Source organism: Octodon degus, unplaced genomic scaffold (genome assembly GCF_000260255.1).
Source record: "Octodon degus isolate 3935 unplaced genomic scaffold, OctDeg1.0 scaffold00074, whole genome shotgun sequence".
Taxonomy (NCBI): Eukaryota; Metazoa; Chordata; class Mammalia; order Rodentia; family Octodontidae; genus Octodon; species Octodon degus.
Genome location: NW_004524650.1, coordinates 2886118 through 2911117, shown reverse-complemented (window position 1 = coordinate 2911117; position 25000 = coordinate 2886118). Strand labels below are relative to the sequence as shown.

Here is a 25000-nt window from a genome sequence, read left to right as displayed (position 1 = left end):
TTCCAGATAACTAAAATCATTCATAAGAGCCTATTATGGTTATAGCTTAATTATCATAAGGTAAGATAAAATGAGGTGTCCTGTGAGAGACAGACAGGAGATATATGATAAAATAATTTTTGAAAGGACTCTGTATTTTCAGACTGATGGGAAACCTGTGCTTCCTTACAACAACCATGCTGTAAGGAAAGAAGGGACCTAATCTGATTTAAGTTAGGTGACCCCACTTTGGCCACAGGTGGAGGTGGAGCAGGAGAACAGAAACTGAAGCAGAGAGGCCCTTTTAGGAGTCTGGGCTAGCACAGAGTGACAGAGGAGGGGCTTCACTGTGGTGGTAGTCATGGGAATAAGTGATGACTTTGTGTGTGCCTAAGGATTACATAAATATTCTTTTGTTTTTCTGGCATGCAAGCTAGTAACAAAGAACCAAAAATACTTTTATTGATATGGTCATTTACATGTTTACAAATGAAATTTCCACACCTTTCATTTTTTAAAATTTCAGCATCAGCACCACCAAAATACTGTAGGAAAGAAAGATATTCATTATGGTTTTATTTTATAAATAAACACAGTGAAGTTGAGAGTAGTTGATGAAAGGTACATTGCTCAGAAAGGAGGTGATCCTCAACAATTTCTTCAGATCAAAAAGAAATCATTATAGCACTCCTATAACATTTACTGTGAAAACAACAATTTGAAATGCATGGGTTAAATTTACCTCTCTAGCCTTCCACCCACAAGATAGGCTTTGTCTTTCCATTTTATGGTCCCACTTCTGGTTCCTTGATGTCTATACCACCATTGTTCTCCTTGCACTAATCAAGAGAAGACTGCAAAACACAAAGCACTATTTTAAATCCCTATGTGAGGCTGCTGCCTGTCTTATGCCAAGTAGTATAAAAGATCCAAATAGAATATTCTCTGCATACCCAGTTTTGATTTCTATAATTTCATGTTCAATTGTAGTTCAAAAGCTATGTGTGTAATTCTACACATACATCATTTGAAATTTCCATTGCCTATCATTCTAAACAGCATGATCAAATGTCTTGCCAACCTACTTCCTTCCACTTAGCCCCTGAATCTTCTTTTGTCCAGCATGTTCATACTGCATACAGTGTCCCCCAGTAGTAATTAGTAGCCATCACCTAACCCATGCCACCATGCCTATGTCATTTATCTCACTTCATCTCTCCATGCAAGCATTACATCATCTCCCATGATCAAAAGAAGAGAGTTGGTGGGACACAGTAAGATATTTTGAGAGGAAGAGAGACCACAATCACAGCACTTGTATTATATAGTACACTGTACAAATATTATTCATAGTTATTACTATAATTAATGTTACTGTTAGTATTAGTCATTGTTATACATGTTGCCACAATTTGTTTATTTATGTATTCCTGTACCAAGGATCAAACTCAGGACCTTGCGCTTGGCAGGCAGGCAGTTATGATGCTGATCTATATCCCTAGCCCGCCATGGCTAATCTATAAAGTAAGCTCTGTGACAGGAATGCATATGGTATAAAACAAAATATTTATGGTTTGCTACTCAACTTGTAGGCATCCAGGGGAGGCTTTAGAACACATCCCCTAGAGATTATTACATCCTTATGTCCAAGGCACAAAGTTCCAAACTACACATGGAGCAAGGTCTCGGCAGTGCTGCCCTACATCCGTTTATGGCTTTTCTTTCTGCTCAGGCAACGCTGGGCAGGTGTCCTGTACAGAGAGGCACATGGCGCAAGCCATGGCCTAGACCTTGAGGCGAGTCTGAATCCTTTGCTCCAACCCCTCATCCCCATTCCTTCACTCAGGGACAGATTATGCTGCTGTTGTATGGCTATCCAACCTTCCTAAAGACCTCCTCTCATGGATAGTGCACCTAATAAAACCCATGCATGTTCAATTCCATTTTTGCCAGATGATTTTGGAAGACCTAGACTAAAACTTCTGCCATATTTTTTAAAAAATTACATGTAGTCACACAAGTCAGTGAAAAAAAATCTCAACCTAAGAGAAATTTTATGACATATAAGCATTTTAAGAATGTTTTTATGTCATTATGTTGTGCATAATTAAAATTTGGTATGACTACTAAAAATATTAAAATACACATTTTGGTTGAAAGCTTAAAGAGTATTGAAATATGTGACAAAAATATCCTTTTCTTTGCCAAAATTGGTAGATGACAGAACTTAACCTAGGGAACTCCCATGTCCTTCACTTTAATAAAGATAAAGAAAGTTAAGGGCACATGTCATTAATGAGATGGTTTCTTTGGAGTTTGCTGAACATATAGTCTGAGTCTCACTGCCATTTCAAGCCCCCAAAAGTTTGAAGAGTCCCCTTTGTGGAGGACCACCTGAGCAGCTCTCCTTGAAAGAAGAGCGACTGTCTCCATTTTGACTGAGCCTGAACCTATTTCCTTGATTGTTATGTACAGAGCTGACTAGGACTTCTGTTTATCCTTCACTTGGCCTTAAGCAATGTGTATTGGTCTAGCTGAGGTGCTGGTGATAGTCTTTGAAGGTGGCGTGCGTGTTTCCCTGGTAACCTATACCTGCTGCTCTTTAATGTGAGCCGGGCTGAGACAGGACGGTGGAGCTAATGCTCTGCGGCGCCAGCTGGGATCGAGCCTCGAGACAGAGGCTATGACTTCCTGGGACTTGAAAGGCTACACCAAAGCAGAAGCACCAGACTTACCAAAATGTTAGATACTATATAATGCAGATTACTCTCTCTGCATATCCTCTCTGCATATCAGCAGAGGTAAATTTAGGCCACCCACCTAGCTCAGCTCATAATGATCACCTACTTCCCACAATTCTCAGTCAATCCTCAAGCCATTCCCCTACTGAACAAAAATGGGGTGAGGCCCTGGGTCGCTTTCTTGGTTCCCGAAAGCCATCTTCATGGCTGGACTTAGAGCCCCTTGATTCCCCCGATGATTGAAAATATAATTTAGTGTCTTTATTTTCGCCATGGATTGCATTGTAAGTGGTAGATTAGAATCCACTTAATGGGATTCCAATAACATAACTTTGGGATTACAAATATTGGCTTCTTGGACCGAGATGAGGACCTGGAAGTGGCTCTTACACCCTTCAGCACTCTACACATGTGCCCTGCTGCACTTTCCTTTGCCCTCTTGGAACAGCAGTGTGTACAGGGCCACGCTGCTGACAGATCTCAAAGGTGAAGTCCAAGTGGATTACTGATGGAATATCAGCTAAAAGAGATGTACCTTTACTGTAACCACCCTGTCTTTAAGCTTTGTCAGGACAAAGAAAGTACAAGAGTTTTCTGTGGGCCAGTTAAAGGACTCATTAAAATAAGTTGAATCAATCCAAAAAAAGGGGAGGTGTGTGGGGAGATAGCTCAGTGCAATAAGTGCTTGCCTGGCAAGTGCAAGGTCATGAGTTCAATCCCTCATACCATCAGAAAAAGAAATAATAAAATAAGTCGATGTGAGCTCATCTTAAACTGTATTAAGGAGAGAAAGGCAAGCAAATCTCAGCAGAGAAAAATGAAAGCACATGAAATGCTATTGTGAGCCGTTTAAGCAAGCTGTGGCTAAGGATTCTGAAAAACCAGAGAGCTCCAAAGGGACAGGAAGGCTTCTTTAAGGAATTTTTAAGGTCCCTATCAGACTCATTTAGTTTATGGTCATGCCACCTGAACGAGCCAATCTTGTCAGAAACTAGTTTATTTGAAAAAAAAATTCTCTTGAAGAATATTAGAGATGCACAAAGTTATTATCTATGAATATAAATAGCCTTCACTTGGCACTAACATTTATCAATTTACTATTCAGCATATTGTTGAATGGTATGTGACACCCTAAAAATCAAACTGTCCTGTTAAGTAGAACAGAGACGTCCAGTCCCAGGTAGCTATGCACTCCTTCACATGCAGGGCCTGAGGACCCAAGACCTGACTTACATTCAGGCAAGGAACAGTGGCTCACATCAAGCAAAAGAGCAAGAGACAAACTTTTAGAGACTCCTTACTATCTTATGTCAATTCAGTAAAATTCTATAAAAACTCAGTACATAGTAAGAAAGATATTTATGTAGCCTCAGAAGAGGGGGGTTATCAGTTATCTTTTATTACTAGGTTAGCAAAAAATGTCTTCTTCTGAATAAAGAGTGGTAAGACCAAATTGTAGATGATCCCCACATCAAAATACTGCTGAAGTTGGTTCTCTCAGAAAAGAGTTTTTGAGAAGAGTGAAGTGAAAATTATTATTAAAATAGTGAGTGACAGTTGAATTACAATCAACAGTTACTTCCCAATTGAATTTGCGGAATGTTCTGCTTATAGCCCCTTCACCTTCTCTTATAGCTAAACAATCACACTTACATTCCTAGTCTCCTGGGCCTTTCCTGCCTTTTCTACAACTACTTACCCATTGTGTGATTTACAATGCCACAATTTAAATATGAATGACACTCTCAGGACTGGGGATGTTCACATATAGATATGGGTCATATGTGAAATTAGTTCTGTTTTTAAAAGTAAAGGAAAATACAGCTTACTAAAAGGAAGTTTTGCCTTTGAATTCCTGTCCCTTCTGTCAGCATTTAGCTGCCTTGTGTCTTCCAGTATACACTGTGTACTTCACCAATAGAGTTCAAGCTTGTCAGAGTGAAGACTATACATACATGCACACACACACACTCACACTCACACACACACGCACACGCACACACACACATATCAAATGCTAGTACCTCAGAAAAGTTTCATTAAATGAGAATGAAAAGCGTATATAGGGGGCATCAGTAAAAGGTGTCAAGTTATACTGAGTATAACTCACATAGCTGAAAATGACAGAAACAATACAAAGGTAAAGTATTATGGGTTCAATCCATGTTAACTTCAGCCAAAAATTGTCACTTAGAAACACCCAGAATATGAAGGTTTCTAACCAGTTAAATGTAAAATCTGAAAAGAATAATGTGAAATAATAGATCAATACTAGTTTCTCAAGCAGCAGAACCATACTTTAAAGAAATTTCCATCAGCCATAATTAGGAGAGTTTCCCATTAACCTTAACACTAATTGCTGCTTTAAAAGAGAGGGAGGGAGGAAGAAAGGGAAGGGAAGAGGAGGGGAGGAGAAGGGAGGCCAAGGGATGGGATGGAGAGGAGGGGTAGAGAGCTAAAGGGAGAAGAAAGAAATGGAGGGGAGCAGGGAGGAGGAGGGAGGAAAGGAGGAAAGAGAGAGCAAGAAAGAAAGTTAACAAGTGAAAAGTGTTCTCAAGGTAGGTTCATATAACAACTAATCCAAATCAAAACTGCAAATGTCAATTTATATTATTAAAAAGTCTATTTGAATCTCACCTTGTCCATTCTACCAAAATGATTAAGTAATTAACAAGTGTGAAAATCAGCCTGAAATAGAAAAGAGGTGAAGGTGTAATGATATTGGAAAATTGATTAGTCTGCTTCATAGTCAACTAACCCAAATTTGAAATTAAGTGTAAAATATGATTTGGAACAATATAAATAACTTTAACGATGTACATGGTTAATGTGTCATCCTGGCCACAATTAAAAGTTTTTTTAATGAATAATATATGTATTCATTAACCTACATTTGAAAAAACCTTGATTTTCATTTATTTAACTAGCTAAGTCTAGCAAGTTAGTCAGCAGATTAATTTAGAACTTTCTGGGAAAACAATGGTGTATCCATTAGATTCTAACCTAGAAGATGTGGCTTCATACCAAATGTCCACCCCAATGAAGGAGTGCATAAGCATTCACATGCATGCATTTTTTGTTGAAGAGACTTAGTGTTCTGATACATAAGAGCCTGGCATGTGGCTGTGAACACACAGACGAAATCTCTCGCAGTACAAATACATATGAGCTGTAACTTAGTAAGCTTACTCATTATGAGAATGTGCCCATTTTAGGAATTAAAAAGATCTAAAGAATAATGAACCTAGCTAGGTGACAAAATATTAGTACAGTACATGTTTTGGGTTTAAGCCTTGAAAATTAGTTTACATGGAATTTGTTTAATTAATATATGAGACCACATTAGGAGAACAATATTACACAACAAACAGAAGTTAATTAAGTACAAAACTTGAAATGGAAATGACCACACTGACAAAACATTGGACCACTATATATATACTTTCTAATAGAATTTCATGATATAGGCCAGGGATATGGCTCAGCAGCATAAGCACCTGCCTGGCAAGTGCAAGGCCCAGAGTTCAATTCCCAATACAGGAAAAAAAAATTCATTATATGATACTACAGAAATTTTTAATAATAACTAAGTTAATAAATGTGATTTAATGTTTTAAAAATACAGATCGCTGTTTCTGTGAAAACCTTCTATAACAAGTTACGGAAGTTAATGTGATGTTCTATGTTGTAACACAAAGAAAATTAGCCAGCTTAAAAATATTCTCTATCATTTCAAAGAAATTTTTAGCTTTAAAATTAATTTTGGCATCTGCAGTTCTAAAATGCTGTTCCTCGTTCTTGTCTGGCTGATACGTGCAGGCAATTGTTGCACTTTGTGCAGATGCAGGCGCACCTCCCTCTCAGTTAAGATTATGTGGGTGGAAGTAAGTTTCTCAGAATCCACATGGGAGAAGAGGCAACCTGCAGGGTACAAAGGCCATAAACCTTCTCATGGGAAGGAAATCGGGACTATTTAAAAAGAAAAAAGAAACGGGCTTAAGGATAGGACAGGAGAGCCGTTTCCAAGTAACTGAAGATCTTTCATGTACAACTGTGGTTCAAATTAGAATCCTATAATTATTCACTCATCTAACGAGTACGTGTTGCATCCTTCCTATCTGCTTATCTGCCAGAATTTTCTTTTTGGCAATGGGTATGCCAACAGAACAAGAAAGACAGTATCTCTACAGAGTCTACCTCAAGTGGCTAGAACAAAAATATATATATATATATATATATATATATATATAAGTAGACAAGTAAATGATCAAGACCATGATAATTTTATACATAGTAATAAGTGAAATTTAGAAAACAAAACAACCAGGGTAATGTGGCATAGAGACTGAGTTTTGAATGGCTGGCTGGCAAGGCTTCTCTAAGGAGGTAATCACTGATCCTAGAACTAAGTGACAAGCAAGAGTCAAGCAAATGCAGAGCTAAGAGCAGAGCATCCTCGACACAGCAAACACCAAGCAACATAAGCAAGACAGCCCTTAGGTGGGGTGCAAAGGTTGACTCTGAGGACTAGAAAGAGGCCAGTATGGTGGGCGAGAAAACGACATGGGGGAAATAGTAGTGAATGACTGGATTCTCAGACGGTTTCAAGTTAAAATGTTGTCTGTCTGTCTGTGTCTGTCTGTCTGTCTCTCTCTCTCTTTTCTCTCTCTCTATTTTTTCTCAATAGAAATACAAGTATCCAAGGGATCCACACTGCCAGTAGGAAAGCACTCTGCATAACTATTTAAGTTGAATCCTAGTCATGAACAGTCATGAGCTGCCTTCACTTTAGATCTAAAGTAAAGAGTTTATGAAAGAACTAATAAAAATGGGACTTGTACCAAAGATCTTGGCTCAAACCCTTATGTGGCAGATTTAAGTCTTCTGATGGGAAGAGCCTTTTCCATGCTCTTTCATTCTGATCATGCCTTGTGACTTGCTCCACAAATAAAATACAATGAAAATCATAGTACAAAACTACAGAGCCTCAGCCCCCAAAGGTCTGCATTTTCTGTTTTTGCCTTTTTGTGTATTTCAGTACAGAGTCTCACTATGCAGCTTGGACTCTTACTGATCTTCCTGTTTTCAGTCTCCCCAGCTCTGGGATTACAGGCATACGCCACCACACCCGGTCATGTTGGCCAGCTTAGCAGGCCCAACATGGCATGTGGTGCCAGGGATCAAATCTTGGTCTTTGTGCTTGCCTAGGCAGGCACTTGGAGCATTGAGTTATCTCCGCAGCTCCTGTTCCTACCTTTCTGGAACTAGTACTCCTATGCTGAGAACAAGCAGTGTGTAGTCTTGTTGAAGATGAAATCATATGGAAATAGAAGTCTAGCCATAACAACTGAGGCCCCAGCAATATGAATCAAGCCATCAGTGACTGCTCCTGCCCCTCACCAAGAAGAGTGACTATCCACTGACTGCAAAAGCAAGAGTGAGAACATTTAACATGACGTGGGCTGAGAGCAAGCCAACCAGCTGAGCCCAGGCCACATGGCCAAACTACAGAAAGAAGTGCAGGTAGATGACTTGGTGACCTTCTCAACCATTAAATTATGGAGTGGTTCTAGATGAAGTAATAGACAAATTAATTATATGGGAATCAATTACCTTCACTAGCATTACAAATTCTAAAATAGGTGGCACTGGATTAGAGATTGTGTGGAAGGCAGAGACTTGCAAAACCAAGCTTGGGCCGTTAAGAAAGGGTTGAGCAGAGTGTGATAAATTGCTAGCAGTGGCAAAAGTGTGCAAATAAATTCATTGAGGACTGGGAAAAGGACAGACCACATTTTGTGTGACAGAAAAATTGAAAAGAAGGTTGGCTGCTGGTATTTTGGAAAATAGAAAATGCATTTGTAGATCTGAGTATGGAAACCTCTAGGTAGGATCATAAAAGTATCAGTTCAGTGTTTCTGCTCAAGCATAATGAAGTATAAAAAGGAGGATAAAGAGGAGCATATTTAATTTTCTAAGCAAAACTTCTGGCAAATCAAAGGAGCTAAGACCTTACTGGGTTAAAAAAACAAAACAAAACAAAGCTATTCTTTACACTGAATATAGGCTAGATAGAAAAAAGTTCTCAAAGATCACATCGAGTGCTAAATAGAGTTTGTTAAAACTTCAGAAAAACTTAAGGTAGCCCTTAGTAAAATCTCTAAAGAGAATAGGCCTCAAGATTCTTAAGGGTGGTGTCTCACAGAAGCAAGACATATGTTATCTAAGGTAGAATAATGAATATTCTATAAGATCTCTGGGGCAGCACATGTCAGCCCTTTAAAAATTTAAAACAAATTAGGAGAGTTTGTTATGATGTTAAGGAGCTGGGGTGAAAATGTACATACCAAGTGGGCAGAGAATAGGAATTCTTCATTCTTTGCAGACAGGAACATACTGAGAAATGATTAGCTTCCTGTATGGAGCAGCACTAGCCGTGTGTGGGGCCAGTAACTGGGAATGACTCAGAGGAAGCAGCCCACAGTGCAGAGGCAATAGCAGAACAGAGCAATGATGGTGTTCTCACCACCAAGAAAAACTGGGTTCTCAACAATAAACACTCCCGTCCTTCAAGATAGAAGCTCCTCTGAATACGGGCTGCTTGTCATGACATGCCAGTTGCTGCTGTGCTGTCTCTCAGGTAGATGATTGTTCAAAAAGAAGAGGGTGGTGAATGAAGGCAAGAGACAGGAAAAGGAATATTGTGGGACTGTCCTGCTTCAAGGGTGTATATGGTTAGATTTTTGGACTTATGTGTAAACATAAGAAGTATATAATTCTTTATGACTATTTTTTAAGATATATTCTAATTTTTAAATGTTTTTTCATCATATTCTATAGGGACTTAAGTTCAACATATCAATACTTGATGAAAAATACCTGTTCCATGTTATGCCTAAGATGTTTGATATGCAGACAGATAGTGAGGTTAAGCTTAACACCCTAGGTTGTGTGGTAATAAAATAAGCTTGTCTTCCGGATGGTTAACAACCTCAGTTTGCAGACCAAAATTAGAGAAAAAGGAGGGAAAGGAAAGCCAACATTTTGGCCCTAGCTTTCCAAGGTCAATTAAGACTCAGGACATATGAGAACTTGTACTGTAAGGTCATGTAACTCTGTAATGTCCCAAATTTTCTGATCAAGGAGATTATGGAGCCAAAGAGGAAAGTGATCGATGATGTAGAGTGTGCCTAAGGTGAGTCACATGGAGAGAAAACATTCTCTCAGGCTTTCACAGAGAGCACATTGGCCAAGCAATGGCTGTAACTCATCCACATGGCTGACACTGACGAAGGATCTACAATCTGAGGTACAGGATCTCAGGATAAATCCTGAGGGGATTTCACTGACCTTATCAGACCCAAAAGCTACAACTCTTGTTGCACAGGTCCTGCTTTACCTTGGTCTTAACCATCCAGCATAAAAGTATAAAAACAAAATATAAGAAGTAAAGCCATGCTGTTATGTTGAGCTGTAGGGGACTCAGGTCAACAATTTCTGACATTGCCAGTCAAGCAGAAGACCCAATACTATTATGGTCTACTGGACTCATTTAGAATATTTTGCTGAGTTTACATACCTATAATATTCAAATAACAGTACTTAACAAAAAAAGGGGATACAGATGAATGTCCATTTTGTATCTGTATATTCAAAGTGGATAGGATAGATATATAGTTGCATTCTCTTAATGAATAGAGGGATTTGTTCTATTGATGTTTTTAAATAGGATATCATGTCCGCCTCTTGTAAAGCAATTAACCACTAGGAAGAATGTATGCAATGTGTTAATTATTGAAACTGTCCTACCAATTTGGTTTGAAACTCATTGCTATTTGTTTCTCACTAAAATTATGGAAAAAAAAAAAAGAAGCAGTTCCAAAAATATGTGCCAAGCTGAACTTCAGAACTGAGTGGAAAATGATTGCTATGCTCTCCATTTCCTGTTTCTGCATGAGACTAGGTAGTGTGGGCCTCTTTATTTTGTAATTATTCATCTATTTTTATTTCTTATTAATTATACATACATATATTTATCAATTTGCAGCATATAATAATTACATTTATCATGGGAAGTTTGTACAAGTATATAACACAGCTTATTTCTTTTGTCCAATTCCCCTGCTATCCCTTAGCACATGTTTCTGATGCACAGTAATTAGATTAATTTTGGGGGTTTGATACATATACATATGACATTTTGATCATTATTTTCTCATTTCCATCTCTTTCTCTAGACTGCCTCTTGAGACTATTATTTTACACTGGTTATACTGGGATATAATCTGTCTTTCTATTTCAAAGAATCCTGGATAAAGAGAGGCTAATAAGTTGCTCTTGGACATAATGTACTACCATGTTATGAATATTGAACTTATGGTCATGACTGGATGACACTTTATGCATCTTAGAAAGAGGTGAATGTATTTTTCACATGACAGAGATGTGGACTACTATTACAAGATAGCAACTTAAAACCATTTGCAAAAGTGGCTGAAATCTATACTCACGTTTCTTTATGATATAATTATGCAAGTCTTCTCATTATTGATAGGTACTTACCCATTTCTTTTTTTTTTCTTTTTATTTTTTAAAGAGAATAAAAATAATAAAAAAAAGCATTAGACATGATACAGGATTTCCCTAAAGAAAGATAGGAATTCAACAATGGTTGAAGAATATTGCATATTGTTGGCTTCAAATTAGTTATTCAGATGACCATATATATAAGCATGAAAAATTGGCCAAAAAATTAAAAAGAAGAAAAATATTCTTGGACATAAGCCAGCCCCAACACTTGCTTTCATCAGAAGAAGGTGGAAGTGACTAGAGGGGCTTCAGAGCGAGTGCTTCATAGGCCTCTCAGTTTCCACACTCCTCTGCAGACTGCCACACAGTGAAGAAGCACACAGTCCTTTATGATAATGTCCCATAAGAGAAATCAAGAAGAGACAAAAGGTAAGGCTGAGTCATGTCAGCAATGACAGTAACCCCACCTGAGACTTTACACTTATTAGTGAAGACCTCGACCCATTCCTCAGGTATCCACCCACCTGCCAATGAAGGAACGATCTCCACACACAGAATTACTGTGAGGCTGAAGAGCTGTTTAGAAGAGCTAAGCCTAAACCACCAAGGAATATGATTACCAGTACACAGATGCATAGTGAACTTCATATTAATCATGGGCAATTTATTTAACTTTCAGATTATCACTTCATCTGATAAACTAGCTAGTTTCTAGAGATGAGGTTTAAATCATAAAATTTATGAAAAACATTTAGCCTGAACATTAAATACACTGTAGTGAGAAAAGTTCATAATACTAACGAAAGTGTCACAATAACTTGTACCAACCAACAACACATCCAAGATACTGATTTAGAACTGGTTTGAATGGAGAATGGAATCTCCTTGGCCAAAGTTGTTTTCCATACATAATCTTCCTCTCAAAATTTGTTACTCTTTCTCTATTTATTTACTTAAAGCAAAACCACTGTGCTTAAAAAAATCAACAATTCACTTGTATTAATAATTTACACTAATTTATTCCATGATGTTACAGAGGGCAAAACTATATATGAAACATGGATGAAAGTGATGAGAATGCTGATGTGGGTTCATAAAACGGATCTAGCTCTGAAATACATCTTTCACGGCCAGTCAAATATCTCAGCAGATTAAAGTGCCTGCAAGCGGGCACAGGGACCTCGGGGTGTGACCTGCAGACATGCCATGCCAGCCCTGCCCCTGGGTATGCTGAGATGGCAATTGAGACTGGGCATGGTGGTACATGCCTGTAATCCCAGCACTTGAGACACTGTAAACAGGAGAATCGTTATGAGTCTGATCTAGTAGTGAGACCCTGAACACCCTGTAGACCCTTCCCCAAAATACAAAAAAAAAAACCCTTTTTTTTTCTATCAGATACAGCAGGCTACATGTCTTTAAAGATCTAGTATATCCCTTGCATTCAAGTATAGGTTACATAGCCATGCCAGATGTCAGTCCTTTCCTGACAGTACCTGATTCTTACCTGTCTTCTCAATCACTATCTGAATTTTAAATGTTTACTCAATACCTCCATTCTTAAGATGTAATCTATGCATGTAGAAATTCCACTGACATTTTCATTCTTAGACAGGTATAGATGCAGATTACAAAGGAACACAGGACATGGACAATTTTAAATTGGCCTATTCTCCTTTGATTCAGATCAATACTCAGAACAGTCAATTGCTTTATGTGTTAACTGTCTGATCACATGACTGGAAAAATAAGTCAATATGCTAGTGCCAAAAATTATTTATTCATTTATTAATTCATTTAATAATTTACTTAATCCAGAAAATATTTATAAAACATTCATCAAATCCTTCCTGTAATCTAAACATTGTGCTATGTGGTATAAGATTGTATTTTACAGAAAAAGCTACAATCAATACTTTGACTCCAAATAAATAATGAAGAACTTTAAACATATTTTGGTTTCTGGTTTTCAGTGTTTTACATTAAGGGAGACCCATTATTCATTTACTGAAACACCTGATTTATTACAACAAAATATATTCTTTCAAGATAATTTATTAAAATTCAACCAAACATTACACACACATTATGTAGCTCTCTCTGACAGTACAAAATTTATGGAGATGATTAATAAAAGCAAAATGTTTTTATCTATGCTATCAATATAATGTGAACACAGGTCAAGGGGTTATTTTATTTGATGTCAAAACCATTTCTAATATTCCCCGTTAAACAGCACTTCTATGTTTTGTCATGATAATTTAGCTTTAATCAAGCCTGACAGGTTGATTTCTCTCCCATCTTTTATATTTAAACCTGAACCCAACATATATTTGTATATAAAAATCACTCTGTAGTTTTATTTCAAAGATCATTTTAATATTCTTATAAAATATAAACAATCTCAAAGAAAGACAGGTTGGTTATTTTAGGACATTCTTAGACTTATTTGTAAAGAAAAATATAGTTAATAAAAACCTTCTTTGATGTTATTTAACACAAAAGCAAACACAGATCTTTTTATATTTGACATTAAAAATCTGATTATTTGCCTCCCTAAAGAAAGCACATACAGCTTTTATACAGACTACACAGTAAAGAATAATAATATTTCTGTTTACTGAGATATCAACTGGCATTTCACTGTAAGTCAATGGTCTATCGTTGCTACAGCGTATTAGACCTCAATCTGGCATCTACAAATGTCAAGAGTATAAAAAAAAATATAGGATGAAAATCAAAAGCACGTTCTGAACTCCCCCAAAAAATGAAAAAAGGGAAACAAAGTTCACCTAAACGAATTTGCTGCAGAAATCAGTGCAATATTCAGCTGTCAATCTACCAAAACAAGGGAGCCACACTGTCAGTCGGACAGGATAATACAATTTCCAGCAGATGTTCAGGCAGAGCTCTAATTTTTACTGAACTCCCTTGGTAAGCATTTAATTTCTTTATCGTATGCAGGCTCGGCAAATTGTACTTCATCAAAACTGTATTGTGAAATATTAATATTTCGTATGATAACAAAACTCCATAGACTAACCTTTGTCATATTAAAATCATCCAAATTTCAAATATCAAGATTCTAAATTTTAATACATTTTAAATAGATTCTTGAATTTTATAATAAATTAAAACAAAGCTAATCTTAGTTGGTATGTCATAATGTCACACAAATGTATAGTATGCACAATATTTTAATAGATGCCTTTGGTGAAAGGCTGTGGGAAAAACATGCATCAGACGCTGCATACTGCATTTCATCAAGGAGAATGCACAGAAGTTCTTAAGATGAAATTATGTATTCAAAATGGGTTTAAGCACTAATTAGGGACAAGAGAAGAAAACCAAACAGAGTTTCTAGGAGGCAAATGGACTCTTCTATAAACTCATATTCAGGAAATTATCATTTTTCAAAATGGCTTTATATAAATGTACGGTGGCATCATTATTTCTGTTATTACAATCTGTGTAAATGTGTTTCTTAAAATAGTTTCTGAACACTATGTTTGAATGCTATTTTGTACCCACTATCAAAATAAGAAAAGTAGGAGTTCTACAAAGGTCCCTTCTTTATCACAGACTTTTTAAAAAATGTATGTAGTACAGGGTCTATAGGTTCTCACTACACAGATTGGATTCATAGTGATTCTCCTGTTTTCAGCCTCCCAAGTCCTGGGATTACAGGAGTGCTACCCAGTCTCCATTGCCATCACAACACACCCTGGGCCCAGGCAGGCACAGCACACTGGGGATCCAACCTATCAGAGACTTTTTAATTGGCAGATTAAGTTCAGATTTGAAGTTGAGGAAGAAGTTAGGAAAAAAAAAAAAAAAAAAAAAAAAAAAAAAAAAAAAAAGAGTAGTAGCGGCCACATTCGTTTTGGCTGGGAATGCTATGAAGGAAACTGATCCTAGGCTACTCAAAGACACAGGACCACAAATCAATGAATGTCACCAAGAGAGGGAAGACACAGTTCTAATTAATCTGATTTCACTTTTTTTTTTACAAGCAAAGAAAACAGCCCATTCAAAGCAAATATATTTTTTCTCACCATATTCTTTTTTTTTTTTGGGGGGGTGTGCTCTAAAACTTATGTATTCAGGATACAATACATACAGTGGAAATTTGTTGAATCAATGAATAAGCATTCTCAGAACCCCTGTAACAGACATCACAGGAACCACACATCACCCACAGGCTTCCTCAGAACCTATTTACTTGTGTTTTATATACAATTCTAATTCTTGCCATCTTCTTCACTTCTTCCTGATTAACCCACTATTTCTGTTTACATATGTTTAAAGTAGAATAACTAATATAATCATTAAATGCTATTTGAGACTGTTTTTGACAGCAGATTAAACATCTGATTACAGCTTCCCATTAATGGATGAACTGAAACAAAGACAAATATACTATTAATATTCTACAAGACTGCATACAATTGATTCATGATACTGTAAACCTGAATAGTCTGCTCTGATTTTTTCTACTGTTTCATGGAATGCTTTCTAAATATTCAATTTATTTGGAAAAGGATCCCCTCTTCTTATATTTAAATGTGAAAATCTTTAAGAAATATTTTTCCTGCATTGACTTGACTTTTCTAACTTTCAAGGATACTCTAGGTTTCCTTGATCACTCTTACATAGCATCTTGTAAAGCTGTCAGAATAAGGCAGCTGTAATGTTTTAGCCATAATAATGCCAGCTATTGATCCCAGGAAGAGAAAGAAGAGGGCGAGAAAGTGCTTAATGGGCCATGTTTGTTCTCTATTATTTTCTTTGCCTAAGGATAAGGCTGATTTAAATAATGATGCTATTTTCTTAAACACTAGATTTACAGATTCTTATACATTAATTATTCTTAACTACTAGCTAGTGCTAAATACATTAAGAGGTTTAGCACCTACAATTTTATCAATAAATGGTCTAAAAATGCTAAAGCCATCTGCTATTTTCTAATTTAAGACAGTAAGTATAAGGAAACTTTCTATTGCATAAGTCATTCCACTTTGAAAAAATGCATTTATATGATTTGTATACCTTAAAAGATTTAATTGCAACTTTAATATGCAGTAAATTTCCTACTAAGTATTCCTACTTCAGGTCTGAGTACAAAGTCATAATGCCACACAAACTCAGGGTATGTGTTTTAGGGGAACTGCTTTTATGAAAGAGTTTCAAAAATTAATCAAGAAGCTTATTTCCAACATCAATGGGTTATAATGAGATTTTTCTTTTCATGAAGCAAGTCTCAACAATCCTTGAAAATCAAATCCATTGCCTCCATAACTTTGACTTGAGGTACATACATGTCTTCATTTAAAAAACTCCTGCAAATCACCAAATAATTAAAAATATCAAAAGAAAAACAATAGGCCAGCCAGAGAGCTCAGCAGATTAAAGCACCCACTTAGGCAGACTTAGGAGCTGGGGGTTTGATCCCTGACTTGCCATGCCAGCCCTGCCCTGTGGGCACACTGAGATGGCGAATGAGACTTGAGTGTGGTGGTATGCACCTGTAATCCCAGCTCTTGTGAGGCTGAAAAACAGGGAGGATCACTACAAGTCTGATCCATGTAGTGAGACACTGTACTAAATACATAAAAAAGAAAAACAATAAAAATAGATCAAGCATATAATCCAAGACTCTCAGGATTAGGTAACTATTCAAAAGAAAATAAGACAGTATGTCAGAATGATATCTACACTCCTGTGTTCCCATCAGTACTATTGGTAACAGTGAAGAAACGGAAATAACCTAAGTGTCTGTGTCCATCAATAATGAATGGATCGAGAAAAGGTGATATATCCATGACATTGTGACTGGAAGTAGCAATCACTAACACTAGAAAATAAGTCTGGCACAGAAAGAGGAGGATCCCCATGATCTCACTCACATGTGCAGGTTAGAAAAGTTGACCTCAGAGACTGAGAGAATGGTAGTTACCAGGGGCTGGCAAAGTGTGGGAGCGGATGTCAGGGGGAGTGTTGGTATGCTACTGCCCAATAGGGTGACTATAAAAAAACTATCTGCTAAGTTTTCAAACAGTGAAAAAAAAAGGATTTTGAACAGCTGGGGAGATGGCTTAGTGGAATAAGTGCTTCCCTGGCAAGAGCAACGGCCTGAGTTCAATACCCAGTACCAAAAAAAAAAAGGAAAGAAAAGAAAAAAAAAAAAGGATTTTGAAAGTTTGTGCCAAAGAAATGATAAATCCAAGAGGAGATAAATATACTTAAACTGTTTTAAGTATTATATTATGTACACAGGTATCACAATGTCATATGGTAATTCACTGAGATATTCAATTTCTATTTATCAACTAGAGATAATTTATTAAAAGACAATAGTTCATGATTACTAAATAAAGTATCATCATTATATTACTATGCTTCCTAAATAATACAAAATGGAGAATATATATGATGCTCACTGTTCTATGGGACAGATGGAGTAAACAAAAAATTAAAGCCTAAGGGGTAATGAAAGGCTCTGTCAAACAATTTAAAAACTATTGTATCTTGGTCAAAAATTATAGTTCTATTCTTGCTTTAATTAAAATACACACATGATATTTAAATATGACTACAAAAAAAATTTCTTACCTTATCAAGAGAGAAAGTTTTGGTCAGGGCAAAGCCCCACCCAGCTTCAAAAGCTCTTCGAATCATTGATGCGCTGGTAGCTGGAGTGGCGCTAGCAATACCAAAAGGATTTATAAACTTCAGACCAGCCATTTCCACACTAATGTCCACCAGATCAATAGGAGTGAAAAAGAGGGGTAGTTCAGGCTTGGCAGACACTGGTGTTCCATATTGTGACTGCAAAAGACAAACAGCAACAATAGCTCTTACATCATGTCTAAATTATCCATATAATGTTTTACAAAAATGAACATAACATTTGAATGAACATAGATCGCATCAGTCTGTTTACAATGATAAAAAGCGGCCAAAAGCCAGTTAGCAGGGAACCAAATTCATATATAATTATCATCCTTTCCAATTTAAAAAACAGTAGAGACTATTAACAGAAATAAAATCAACTAAACAAAAACTACTTAAAACATATGGAGATTCAAACATAAAAGGAATAATTTTAAAATTTATCTCCCTGCTTCCATTAACCCAGCCTCTGTTTCCTTAATTCATGAAAATGCCTTACTGCTCAGAGATACGGGCGACAGCGAGTCACAAGGCCTAAATTCAATTTCCAGTAATCTCACTACTGTTTATGTGATTTTAGGAATGCCACCTAAAAGTCCCCTTTTTTTCTCTCTTTAGTTTTCAGTATAACAGTAGGAATGCTGGCTGCTTAATTTCCTATCTCATAGGGATACTGGAAAATGCAGGAAATCGTAAGTCACAGGGAAGCATCCAATTTGGAAAGTGGGCAATGCACGCAGGAGCGTTAGTGTCATCTGTTGAGTATGGACTTTTTGTTTCACCTTTTTTTTTTTTTTTTTGTCAGAAATGAAAGAGGTACTAAACAGGTATGCTACAGTCTTCAGTTGTCACTCATAACTGTACACTTATTTTTGTTCAATGATCACTGTAATAATGCTTTCTTACAGGATTATTGAAATGATTTAATGACAATTCTTATGCCTAATCCAGGTCACACTGTAGCAAGGTAGATGCTTGCTAAATTCTAATTCTTTCCCTCCTTTTCTGCCTCTCTCTCCCTCCTTTTTTCTCTGTTTATCTCTGAATAGCCAATCATATTGAAGAATATAAAAAGGATGAATTTTTCAAGCCAAAGTAATTCCTGAATGGGCAGGGCTACTTAATTCAAAAGTAGAACTCCTTTCCCTTGTGAATCATCACTTAAAAGAAATGTTATTTGAGCAACTTTAATTTTACAGAAGTATGTCTTGTGCAGATAAAGATTTCTGTGACTTACGAAGAAATTATTTCTAGCCCTCCATGACTTATATCACAAAACAAAGTTCACTTAATATGTAAATAGGCATCCAACTTGCTAATTGAAAGATGATTGTGTTTCTGGTCTTGCAAAAAGATGCCAGATGCATCCAGGCTTTGTTATGGCAGGCAGTCCATGCAGCAAGGGGCTAGATGGCGAGGGGTGTGCTCCTCCCTTTTGCTCCCTCTTTCCCTTCCTCCCTTCCTCCCCCCTTCCTTCCTCTGACCTTTCCTCCCCTTTGCTCCCTTCTCCTTTATTTCTCTCCCTTCTTCTCCCTTACCTTCCCCTCTCCACCACTCACTTTCCCTTCTCTTTCTGATGTTGGTGATCAAACCCAGGTGTATTAGGCAATCTCTACCACAGAGCTGCTTCCTCAAGACACATTTCAGACATCTGGACCTGGTGGTTGTGAACACAATTTATCTGTCCTGACATGAAATTGCAATACTATTAAGATTGTAGGGCCGGCCTGATAGCTCAGAAGACTAAAGTGCCTGCTTCAGGAGAGCGCAGCGACTAGGTTCAATCCCTGGTGCACTGTGCTAGCCCGCCCCCTGGGACGCGCTGAGACAGTGATTGAGATTGTGCGCACCTATAATCTCAGCACTTGGGAGGATGAAAATAGGAGAATCACTAGGAGTCCGATCTCCATAGTAAGACCCTGAACACCCTGTAGACCCTTCCCTAAATACAGAGAGAGAGAGAGAGAGAGAGAGAGAGAGAGAGAGAGAGAGAAAAGAAAGATTGTAGACAAACAGCTACAATCTATAACATAGGAAAGAGAGTTATAATTTCATCTATGTATGTGTGTGTATGTGTCCATGTGGGTACATGTGAGGTGGACGGAGAAGTGAACCATCCTTGACAGCATCTTGTTAGTGCTGTACAATCATAATTTATAAAGAATCAAGAAAGCTTTAGATGACATAAAGAATTTCCTAACACTAGAGGATAGTTAATAGTGGGAAAAATGTAAAAATCTCTTTTCTTTATATAGAGAATTGGAAAAAATTTTGGGTACCCTTGTGCCTGATGCCCAAAGCAAAAATACACATGCTCCTGTTTATCCTATGAAATGAAGCCAAGTTTCTTTCTCTTAATTATGCCTATGCCTGCAAACATTTAATCTCTTCAATGCTACAGATGAGTTTCCATTTGTCAACAATGCTGCTATATTTGGTATTAGATGATAACAGCCCAAGAAGGCAGATATCTATGTGTAGCTTGAGCTGGATGGCTTAGTTTATGTAGCTTTAAATAAAGAATTGCTCTACAATTCTTAAAAAGATTACTGCCTTCATACTGAGAAAAGAAACATTTTGTATAAATTTTGCAAGATTCTCTTAAGCTTCAAAGATAACATTAAAGAAAAGCACACTCCAGTGAGCAACAAATACAATGTAAACACATACCCCAAACTCTTCCAACTGAGAAGTACAGGTTCTCATGCAGTATTCCTTCATGGGTAAATACTCTAGTGATGTACATGGGCAGACGGCACGTGTGCACTTTGCTAGTGAACTTTTCACACACATAGGGCTGTGTTTTGTTCTGTCTTCATGGATCTTTGTCTCAGTGAGCACCTATAGGGAGCCAGTCTTCCAATCTCAGAGGATAGCCTTGCCTAACCTCTGAAGTGGAGAAGTAGGCTGCCTGGGTCAAGGGACTCAAGAATCTCAATTACAGAGACAGTTCCTCCAAAATCCTAAAGTGAGACTTCCAAGAGACTTCAACCTTTTTAGCTATAGATGCTGTGCTCTTACATCAAATCCAAACCTAAACTAACTCTCTGAAAATCATTTCACTACCCAGAATCACTGCAGTGATTCATAATAGCTACACTGTCGCAGTGGTCTGTATCTTCATCATCAGATAAATGGATACAGAAAATGTGGTGTTTCCATACTATAAGAACTAACTTGCCTGTAAGGGGGAGTAAGGAGAGCAACCAGGAATGAAAGAAAGAATCAAGATGTGTTACAGACACGGACCATGTCCCATGAAGAATGTAATCATCATGTAATGCAAACAGACTAATAAAAATGAAAAGAAAACAAAATAAAAATGGGAATACATCTAAAATATATGATACCCAGGTTTCCTGTTTCACAAGATGCTATAAGATATCTGGGGTGTGTTCGTGTTCTCTAAAATCAAAGAATGAATATTGGTACAACAGAGGTTAAGAGCAGAATTTGTTTATTGGTGGAAAGAAAGCTTCTGTCCATGAGAGGGACAGAAGGGGACCAGAATGGGTTGCCAGGGACCTGCCTTTTCTCCAAATTTTTATAAAGCAAAACTACGACTTGAGGAGGGTTTAAGGTGGCAACGTTGGAGATAGGAAAATGGGCATGAGGTGGGAAAATGGGCATGAGGTGGGACAAAACTGTGGTCAACCAATAAGATTACAAGCACAACTTCTCAGGTAAAATTAATTAAATCAGGATTAAGTGGGAAAGTAAGTCGTACAGCAAATGGGCATCAATATAGCACAGGGGCTTTTCCTGTAGGGAGTTGGGGCTAGTGACTCTTTCAGTTTCTCAAGGTGATTGGTACACACAATTTAGAGTATCAATCTCCATGTCCATCCTTTGGGAGGTATGTGGCTGCATTTGTTTAATCTTTTGTCTTGAGTCTGGCCCACCGCAGAGTGGTCTGTCTCTCCCACAGTTGCAAAGTATCTTGTCTTCCATACTGGCCTCATCGAGGACCTGGCCCTGTCTGACTACCCACATTTCTATCTATTTCAGTTGCCCACAACATCACGGAAGCAGTGCTTCTAATGCACTGTGTGAAAGAAGAGTATGGCTGCATGATCTGTAAATACAAAGTTTTGGGAAAATGTACACACGTGTCTAGTTTGTTACATACTTTTGTCTGTCCTTTTATTACAAAAGTTACACTGTAATATGCTAGCTAGAATCATTTCATGGAATTGGATTTCCAGATAACATTCAATTTTAAAATGTTGGTTGACTGTTCTCAAAATTGTCAATAATAACACAAATTAATTAATAGGAAACAAGTAGATTTGAGTATGCTATAATAATTGTTTAAATTATATTTTTATTCTAAATGGACAACTTAAAATTATGTATAGCTATGTGGTGCAAAGTGATGTTTTGATTTATGAAAATAATGTGAAATAATTAAATCTAGCTAGGTAATATGTCTACTATCTCAAATAACATTTTTTGTGTTAATGTTTAAAATTTATTCTCAGTGGTTTTGAAATGTACACTATTATTAATTATATGTATCATGCTGTATGATATAAAAAAGTGCTTCCAGTTTGACTGAGATTCATTTATTTATTTATTTATTTATTTATTTATTGTATTTAGGACAGGTTGTACTGGCTCTCACTACTAAATCAGACTCATAGTGGTCCTCCTGTTTACAGCTTCGCAAGCTGGGATTACAGGAGTGTACCACCACGCCAAGTTTCAATGGCCTTCTCAGTATGCCTCGGGGGTGGGGCCAGCAGGACAGGCCTAGGGGGAATCTAACTCTCAGCCCCTGAGTCTACATAAGCAAGCACTTTAAACCGCTGAGCTATTTGGCCTGCCCTGACTGAGATTTCTTTCCCCCATGACTATCATATTCCATATCCTGCCACCTTATTGCTTCAACTCTGTAACTACCACTCTACTTTCTCTTCAGACTTTGATATTATGGGATTCTAGATGTGAATACATACAGTAGTCTTCTCTCTCGGCCTTGCTTACACAATTTAGCATAATACTTCTTTGTTTCAACCAACTGTTACAAACAAAAATATTTCTTTCTTTTGAACTTTGAATCATATTCCATGCAGATGTGCACCCCACATTCATAATCTGCTCTTTACTCTATGGACACTTTGGGTGATTTCATCACTTGGCTAGTGTAAACAGTGCTTCTATGAACATGGGAGTACACACATCACTTTGAAATACCAATTGCAAAACTTCAGGGTAAATACCCAAGGTGCAATTACTAGCTAATATGGTATTTTTATTTTTAGCTTTATGAAATAATTATGCTAGCTTATATACCCATCATCAGTGTACAAGGCCTCCCTTTTATCCACACCCTCACCAACATCTGCAATCTTTCATCTTTTTTAAAATTGTCATTTGAAAGGGATGAGACGACACTGTGACTTCAATTTGCATATCTCCTATGGTTACCAATGTTTAAATTTTTTTATGCTTATGGGTCATTTGCATATCATCTTTACAGAAATGTCTATTCAGGTCCCTTGTGTTTTGTCGTTTGTTTTGTTTTCTTGCTCTGGAGTTATTTTGAGTCCTTACATGTTTTATATATTTTTTCTCTATTACTTGAATGACTTGCAAATGTTTTATCCAACCCACAGGTTGTCTCTGTACATTGTTAATTATTTCTTTGCTGTATAGAAGTACTTTAGTTTGGTATACTCTTACTTATATATTTTTGTTTTGGTTGCCTGTGTTTTGGGGATCAAAATCAGGTATCATTTCTCAGACCAACATTATATAGCTTCCTCATATAATCTTTTCTAATGGTTTTATTGTATTTAATGGTCCTGTATTTAATACTTAATCTATTTTTGATCTGATTTGTTTGGAAATGGTATGAGATAAGAATCAAAATTTATTTCTTCTCTATGTGGATGTTTAGTCTTCCAAACACCATTTTTTGAGATTGCTGTAGGCAGCTGAGTTAGATAGGAATATGATAGACAGCTTGAGAGGGCTGCGCCCTCAAAGGACTCAATATGAAGGACAAGACACCCTGCAATTATGGGAGGGACAGGCACCTCACTGTGAGCCAGACCTCAAGACAAAAATTTAACAAATGCAGCCACATACTTCCCTAAGGATAGACATCAGGGATTGATATTTGAAGTAGGTATAAATCACCTTGAAAAAGCCAGAGTCACTAACCCTAGGCTCTACAGAAAAAGCTCCTGCTCTATATTGATGCCCACTTGCTATGCGACTCTCTTCCCCATTTGATCTAGATTAAATCAATTTCACCTGAGCAATTGTGCTTGCAATCTTATTGGTGGACCATAGTTTTGTACCCCTCATGCCCACTCGATAAGCTCCCATATTTCCTTCCTTAGCCCTTCCTCATCACAAAGATTTGCTCTATACAAATCCTGAGAAAAGATGGATTTCTAGGCAACTCACTCTGGTCCCCTCTGTCTCTCTCTTGGACAGGAATCTTTTTTTCCCTATAAATATTCTTCTCTTGCCCTCCACTGTCTCTAAAATTTACTCTTTGGTATTAGAGCACAAGGACTCACCCAGGCATCTTTCAGGGTAGGAATTTCCTTTCCTGTATTACTGTTTTCTCCTCATTACATATTCCTGGAATCCTTGAGATCTGTTGACTATGAAAGTGTGAGTTTCTTGGATCTCACTGATGAATGTGCCCTCTTGTCTTGCCAGTAGCATGCTTAAAACAATTTTAAAAACAAAGCAGGGATACTCTAAACCCATCAAGTGAAGATCACGGTAAAGAGCCCACTTTTAAGTTTCTAGCACACACTGTCCTGAATCCAACTTTTCAGGTATGTTATTATTCCTAAAAGTTGACAACGTATATAGCTAGAGAAATCAAAGAAATGATCTACTTTAAAACTTTTATTTTATAAAAAGAAAACTAACTTCTGAATGGTTAACAACCTACGTTTGCAGACCAAAATTAGAGAAAAAGGAGGGCTGCAAGGAAAGCCAACATTTTGGCCCTATCCTTCTAAGGTCAATTAAGACTCAGGACATATGAGAACTTGTACTGTAACGTCACGTAATTCAGTAGTGTCCCAAATTTTCTGATTGAGGAGATTATG

General features: G+C 37.1%; 1 protein-coding gene across 2 annotated transcripts in view; it reads right to left on the bottom strand.

The window, feature by feature from the left end:
- The window catches only part of Dpyd (dihydropyrimidine dehydrogenase), a 978184-nt gene that overhangs the window by 446245 nt on the left and 506939 nt on the right, over nucleotides 1-25000 (bottom strand). For both annotated transcript variants that reach the window (XM_023720254.1, XM_023720255.1), the window contains exon 13: nucleotides 17862-18077. In XM_023720254.1, the coding sequence (XP_023576022.1) occupies nucleotides 17862-18077 (216 nt within the window). The remainder of the gene's footprint in view (nucleotides 1-17861; nucleotides 18078-25000) is intronic.